Source organism: Garra rufa, chromosome 20 (genome assembly GCF_049309525.1).
Source record: "Garra rufa chromosome 20, GarRuf1.0, whole genome shotgun sequence".
NCBI lineage: Eukaryota > Metazoa > Chordata > Actinopteri > Cypriniformes > Cyprinidae > Garra > Garra rufa.
In genome coordinates this window covers 34,312,655-34,320,609 of record NC_133380.1, presented here as the reverse complement: position 1 = coordinate 34,320,609, position 7,955 = coordinate 34,312,655, and the positions used below count along the sequence as shown (strand labels likewise).

General features: G+C 35.3%; 1 protein-coding gene across 1 annotated transcript in view; it reads right to left on the bottom strand.

Annotated features, from left to right (window-relative positions):
- homer3b (homer scaffold protein 3b) overlaps nucleotides 1–5,314 on the bottom strand; it is a 42,907-nt gene extending 37,593 nt beyond the window's left edge. The window contains exon 1 of the mRNA XM_073825801.1: nucleotides 5,018–5,314. Coding sequence (XP_073681902.1) covers nucleotides 5,018–5,022 — 5 coding nt within the window. The 5' untranslated portion in view covers nucleotides 5,023–5,314. The remainder of the gene's footprint in view (nucleotides 1–5,017) is intronic.
- Nucleotides 5,315–7,955: the final 2,641 nt, after the last annotated feature.

The following is a 7,955-nucleotide window of genomic DNA, read 5'->3' as shown; positions in this document are numbered from 1 at the left end:
ATTCTGCTGAAGGCATTCAGAATATGTGTGCTACCCAAATAATGACTAAAAGTAAGTCTTTGAGAACGGGTTTCTCAAGCCAGGTGGCGCATTAGACCAGGCGCTCATCTCCTGTTTCCAAAATGCATTACAAACTGCTTGACAATTGCATTTACAACACAATTAACTATACAAACTTGTGTAACCAAGTACTTCTGCGCAAAAGGCTGTACGACGTGCGCGTTCCCGTAAAATACACAGGAGCGCGGGTATGGATAGCCTATCTGCGTGCATAGTCTTCCAATAAACTGCGTTGCTTTTAGAAGCGTCAATTCAGTTGTTGCATATAGTTTAATGTCTTTATTTCGGGATTATCAAAGTAAATTATAACTCAAATTTGAGATTTTACTGGGCCACAGCAGATTTTCACTGGGGCACGTGCCCCAGTAAAAAGGGTCTAGCAACGCACCTGCCCTGAAGCGGCTTCATAGCTGCATTCATGTCTGCGCGTCTCATTTGATGTGGTAATTTCACAGAAGTTGAAGACTTGTTCTCGCCCCCTACAGTGCAATTCAACTAGATATACGTCATCCGCGCTAAAATATCAAGGTGAAAGTCATCATATCTTGCGTAGTTTAGACCCAGCTCCCAACCCAACTTTGAGAATAGATTAACGGCGATATTTTTTTTATCGCGCGATATGAGTCTCACGTTAACGCAGCACGTTAACGCCGATAACGGCCCACCACTAATATATATATATATATATATATATATATATATAGCTATAGCTATGAGCTTTTTGTATATTGTAACATCTAAATGCAATATGAGGTCAAACAAAGACTGCATTGCAAGACTTTTACTGCAAGATATTGGGAAAGACAAGTAAACATCAAGTAACAAGTAATTTTTTCAGTATAATTCTGAAAAAAAAAATTCTGTATAATTTCTGAGAAACATGTGTTTCAATAAATCAATCAAAAAGCAATATTTTGTCCAAATAAATTTGCCCTTACTGTGTGACAGCTTAATTTAGGCTAAATTTGCAACCCTGTTACCCATTCTGCCTTTTTAACTGCATACGTATTTTTAGTTTAATTTTGGTTACATTTACTGCTACAGTTTACCACATTTTGGTAACAGGGTTGCAAAAATTACAAAGCACACTGGAAATGAATAGAAAATAACAGCAGTGACATGTCATTTATTCTGTATTGTGACATACATCTGAATGAAATGCATTGTCAAAAATGTTGGTGGTATTTAATACTTATTGCTACAGTATATTGATAACAGGGTTGCAAAAATTGCAAAGCACACCGAAAATGATTAAAAAAACTATAGTGACATACATGTCTTCTATATTGTGACTTACATCCAACTGAACGCATTGTTGAAAATGTTGGTGTTTATTTACTATTTATTGCTCCAATATATTGGTAACAGGGTTGCAAAAATTGCAAAGCACACTGAAAATGAATAGAAATTAACAGTAGTGACATATCATTCCCATATTGTGATGTACATCCGATTAAAATGGATTATCGAAAATGTTGGTGTTTATTTAATATTTATTGCTACAATACAATATTGGTAACGGGGTTGCAAAAATTGCAAAGCACACTGAAAATGAATAGAAAAAAAACAGTAGTGAAATGTAATTTCTTCCGCATAGTGACATACATCTGATTGAAACGCATTGTTGAAAATTTTGGTGTTTATTTAATAAAAATTGCTACAATATATTAGTAACAGGGTTGCAAAAATTGCAAAGCACATAGAAAATGAATAGAAAATAACAGTAGTGACGTATCATTTCTTTCGTATTGTGATGTACATACAAATGACATGCACTGTCAATAATGTTGGTGTTTTTTAAAATATTTATTGCTACAGTATATTGGTAACGGGGTTGCAAAAATTGCAAAGCACACTGAAAATGAATAAAAAAATAACTATAGTGACATATCATGACTTCTTTATTGTGACGTACATCCGACTGAAACACACTGTTGAAAATTTGGGTGTTTATTTAATATTTATTGCTCCAATTTATTGGTAACAAGGTTGGAAAAATGGCAAAGCACACTGGAAATTAACAGAAATTAACAGTAGTGACATATCATTCCCATATTGTGATGTAGATCTGATTAAAACGGATTATCGAAAATGTTGGCGTTTATTTAATATTTATTGCTACAATATATGAATAGAAAAAAAAACAGTAGTGAAATGTAATTTCTTCCGCATTGTGACACACATCTGATTGAAACGCACTGTTGAAAATGTTGGGGTTAATTTAATAAAAATTGCTACAATATATTGGTAACAGGGTTACAAAAATTGCAAAGCACATAGAAAATGAATAGAAAATAACATTAGTGACGTATCATTTCTTCAGTATTGTGACGTACATACAAATGAAATGCACTGTCAAAAATGTTGGAGTTTTTTAAATATTTATTGCTAAAAATATATTGGTAACAGGGTGGCAAAAATTGCAAAGCACACCGGAAATGAATAAAAAAAATAACTATAGTGACATAACATGACTTCTTTATTGTGACGTACATCCGACTGAAGCGCATTGTTGAAAATGTTGGTGGTTATTTTTTCAGCTACAATATATTGATAACAAGGTTGCAAAAATGGCAAAGCACACAGGAAATTAATAGAAATTAACAGTAGTGACATACCATTCCCGTATATCCGATTAAAATGGATTATCGACAATGTTGGTGTTTATTCAATATTTATTGCTACAATATATTGGTAACAGGGTTGCAAAAATTGCAAAGCGCACAGAAAATGAATAAAAAATAACTACAGTGACATATCATGTCTTTCATATTGTGACGTACATCCGACTGAAGTACATTGTTGAAAATGTTGGTGTTTATTTAATATTTATTGCTACAATATATTGGTAACAGGGCTGCAAAAATTGAAGCACACAGAATATTAATACAAAATATTATGGAAAAAATTAGTGACATATCATTTCTTCCATATTGTGACGTACATCCGATTGAAATGAAAATGTTGGTGTTAATTTAATACTTCCTGCAACAATATATTGGTAACAGGGTCGGAAATATTGCGCAAAGCACACAGAACAAAAAATAGAATAGAAAATAACAGTAGCGACATATCTTTCATAGAGTGTGATGTACATCTGATTAAAACGAATTAACAAAAATGTTAGTGTTTATTTAATATTTATTGCTACAATATATTGTAACAGGGTTGATAAATGGCAAAGCACACAGAAAATTAATTAGAAAATAACAGTAATGACATAATTTCTTCCATATTGTGACGTACATCCTTGCTAAATGGATTACTGGATATTTTGATGCCTATTTAATATTTATTGCTTCAATATATTGGTAACAGGGTTGGAAAAAGTGCAAAGCACACAGAAAATTAATAGAAAATAACAGTAGTGATATATCATTTCTTCCGTACTGTGGTGTACACCCGCCTGAAAAGGATTATCAAAAATTCTGGTGTTTATTTAATATTTATTCCTACAATATATTGGTAACAGGGTTGTAAAAACTGAAGAAGAAGAAAAAAGTTGCAATAAAACAGTAGTGACAGATCATTCCTTCTGTATTGTGATGCACATCCTAGTGTTAGGATTATTGGGAAAAAATTTTTTTGAGTGGGTACCTGGTTTTATCCATCAGCTGTTTGGCTGGATAAAGGCAGATCGGAATGAAAGCTTATAGTCAATTTTAAGAAAGAGGCAGAGTTTAAGTGGACTAAATAGACTGCAGAAGCTATGACGTCAAAACCTGCAAGCCTAACTCACCATGGGTTCCCTCAAGATTTTCCTATGGGTTTTTATATTGGGATTTTTCTGTGGTCAATATAAATTGACAAACTTGGATGTATCACTTTACAGCATAAGTGACACACAATTTTTAGATTGGTTAGGGTTATTTTTAAAAACATATGTTTGCAATAAGAAACTACATAAGAATGTTTGGGATGTGAGTTTGTGCAGTCTACCTTATACAACAAAACATCCAAATATCAAGTTATATTAACCACAGACCTTACTGTACACATGAATTCCAAAACCACATTATGAAGACCCATAGGAAAATCTCAATTAGTCTTCTGAGTTTTGACGTCACAGCTGCAGTATTGCATTACTGGAGAACTCTGGCATACGTACGTCACCAGAAGATTTTGACCAAAAAGAAAAGGTAAAAACATACACATAAATGAACTGTTCACAATCATCAAGATGCATGTAAAACTTCATTTCATGTTAACCTAAAGCAGTTCATGTAACATTTTCTGAATACCTCTAAAACACCAACCATTTGTTTTGAAATATATAAAAAGATTGTTTTGTGCCTTATTAATGGAAAGTGGCAGATAAGCTGCCTCAAGACTTTCAAGGTTATTCTTTTCAGTTTTGCAAAAAGCTTAACACACATGAATGTTGAACAGTGAAAGGTGATTGTGGCATTTGAACGAATGCAAAGCTTCTGAAGATGATTACATTTACAATGTCACATGCATCAATTTAGTAACAGAAATGCATTAATAATGCATTATTTCACAATAATGAAACGACAAGGACTATACATGTTACAGTTATTTTGCTGGTAAAATAGAGAAATTCTTCACAATAAACAGAGCTGAGAGACAGAGACTCAAAATCCATTGGCTAACTAGTAGACAACATTTTTGGAAATTGCAGGCACGTGCAGCATTTTTGGGCATGACTTTAGACATTTTCAGCTGGCTAAAAGCGGACATTGACGACTAAGTATGCTGTCTAGTTAGACAGCGCAGTAGATTTTGAAACACAGCAGGAATGTGAGCCCGCTGTCGCCTTTTCCAAACTTACGCCGACCAAAAATACTGATCCAAACTAAAGTTACACTAAATGTACAACTGTCACACACTAGTAAGTGCTAACTCTAGTACGTGCTCAAAAAGAGGTTAGCTGCGCTATTCACAACCAATCGTCGTCGCTTTTCTGACATTTGTAGTAAAACGAGAGTGAACTCACCCCATTTTCACAGAAGTAAATCAGTGAATTTCAACCACTCCAGCTTTCTTTCCCAACTGATCCACGCAGGCTCGGTTTCAGTCCAGTCTGTCCTGTTTATATGGCGACAACCACACAGCAATGTAAGTGTCAAAACAGTTGGTGTGCTTTGTTTGTTCCGTTATGGAGTGTTTTTATGGAAATGGAGCTCTCCTTTGTCTAGTGTCTCTGGCTCTCGGTTTCTCGTCCTCATAGTCCTATTAGTTTTTCTCCAACGGCCTCGCTATTTCCACGCTGTTGAAAGGCACGAAATAAGCGTGCACTTCTGCTGTTACGTTTCGCGGAGTCCTCATAGTCACATTTCTCAAGTAATCTGAACCCCCTGAATACTACAGCGTTCACTCATATTTGACCTACCCCACTCCTTCATGCTAATGTAATCTGTTGCCCCCTACTGGCCACGAGACACAGGAGACGGTGGAGAGATTGGGCTGGTAGCGCTTATAATGTCCACAGAACAACCTCTTCCTCATGGTCTCCATCTTTCCATAAAATAAACAAAATCTGTCTATCTATCTATCTATCTATCTATCTATCTATCTATCTATCTATCTATCTATCTATCTATCTATCTATCTATCTATCTATCTATCCGTCTGTATGTCAGTCTATCTGTCTATCCGTCTATCTGTCCATCTGTCCATCTGTCTTATCTTACTTTCTTTCATTCTATCGTTCTATGCTTCTATAGTTAATCTGTTGTTTATCTCTATCATTTGATTGTTCCCTATCTATCTATCTATCTATCTATCTATCTATCTATCTATCTATCTATCTATCTATCTATCTATCTATCTATCTATCTATCTATCTATCTATCTGTATGTCGGTCTATCTGTCTATCAGCTTCTTGTTTGGAGGAAACCAGGCACTGCTCATCACCTGCAGAGCATCATCCCAAAAGTAAAGTGTGCTGGTTGCAGCCTCAAGCTTTAGGGCTGTTTTTCAGTGGCAGAGACTGAGGGACTCATCAGAGTTAAAGAAGATTTCAATGCACCAAAACATTGAGATAGCCTTCATGAAAACCCAGTCCTGAGCATTCAGAACCTCAGACTGGGCAGAAGGTTCACCTTCCAACAGGACAATGACCCTAAGCACACAGCAAGAGTGGCTTATAGAAAACTCTGGGCTTGAACCCAATCAAACATTTTTGGAGAAAGCGGAAAATGTGCGTCTGCCCCCATTTAAGCTGACAGAACTTGAGAGGAGAAGTGGTGAGGAGAAGAATGGCAGATAATTGCTAAATGAATGAGCAAAGCTTGTCACATCATACCCCAAAAGACTTAAAGCTGTAAATGTGCTTCAACTAAGTACTGAGTTAAGGGTATGAATACTTATGCAATGTACTTATATATGTATATATACCGGTATAAATTTACGTAGTTGTGACAATTCTGTTTTTACTTTGTCAGTATGGTGTATGGAGTGTAGATTGATTTCTTTCTAACCATATATATATATATATATATATATATATATATATATATATTACTTGAAGTGTAACATTGGCTAAATTAGTAATATTAAAAATGTAATATATAAATGTATTATAGTGGTGGCTAATTTCACGATTACTATTAAAATGTACATATTAACAGTATACAGGAACTGTAGTAACTCTTTGGTGAAAATGATGGTTACCATGGTAACTCTTTAAGGATTGTCACTCTACTACTAATGTGAAAGCTTGATCGTATGCTATTTTGATCCATTTGTTGTGCACTATTTTAAGTTAAATGATTTATTTCTGTTTTTGTTAAATGTTTTATCCCACACATGTACCCGTGGGTGCTTTTTCTTTTATAATCCTAGATTCTGAGGAGGTGGAGATCTTCACTTGTGATTAATTCCTGTATATCTGAACAGTCATCTTAACACATGGAGTGGGCTATAGACAGGCAGCAGGCAGCCACCGCACACGATCACAAGAAAGGTACTTTTGTGAAGACAGAGGGCAGCAGCACATCACTTTGGAACATCACTTTGCTGAGACAAACATCTAAAGCAACGTCTCTCTCGAATAATTCATACAGATCATACAAAATAAAAGTGATTTATAAAATAATTTAAAGTCCGTGTAAAGCAATATTAAATATGTGTTCTGAGTTTGTCAAATTTGAATGATGAAAAAGCCTAGTAGCTAAAGTAGCTAAGTAGGCCCTAGCTAAATAAAACAAATGATCAAAATCTTTAAAAAAAAAAAAAGTAGTATTCTCAGTTACACTTTATTTGGATAGTCCACTTTAGACATTCTACTAACTATAACTTTGCAACTACATGTCAACTAATTCTCATTAATTTGCAACTAATCCTACCCCTTACCCTATCCCTAACCTTAACTCCACCCATTTGTTCACTCAGAGGTGGAGCTGGACATCAAGAGAGGTGGAGCTGTAGGCCATTTGGCTCTGCAGTGAGCAGTACTTGGAGAAGTGTGTGAAATACTGGGGGCGTGTCCACTGTGCAGAAACCACGCCCACCTGCGGGAAAGCTGCCACTTCTCTCAACTGTCACAACATGAATGGATCACCGAGCTGGTTTGTAAATGAACACAGTTTAGTACTACCAAAGTCCCTTCTTTAAAACGCCTCTCAGGCATGCAAGTGCTGCTCCTATCTCTTTGAATGGGGAAACATCAAATTCTTCAAAACTGTTCACCAAATTTACGATTAAATTTCATAATTAAAATCACCAATCAAATCTGACAACAACTGCATCATAAATATTGTTCCTTGTGCTTCAATAGCGTAAAAAAAAGCTTATTTTTTAGGCTAAATCAGCCTGTGCACATGCACAGTATTGAGCGCTCATCTCAGAAAGCTAATTGTTTCTATAGCAACAGAGGCTGTATTCGAAATGGACAGGGCACTATTTGAGGGGACAGCCATTTTAAGTAGTG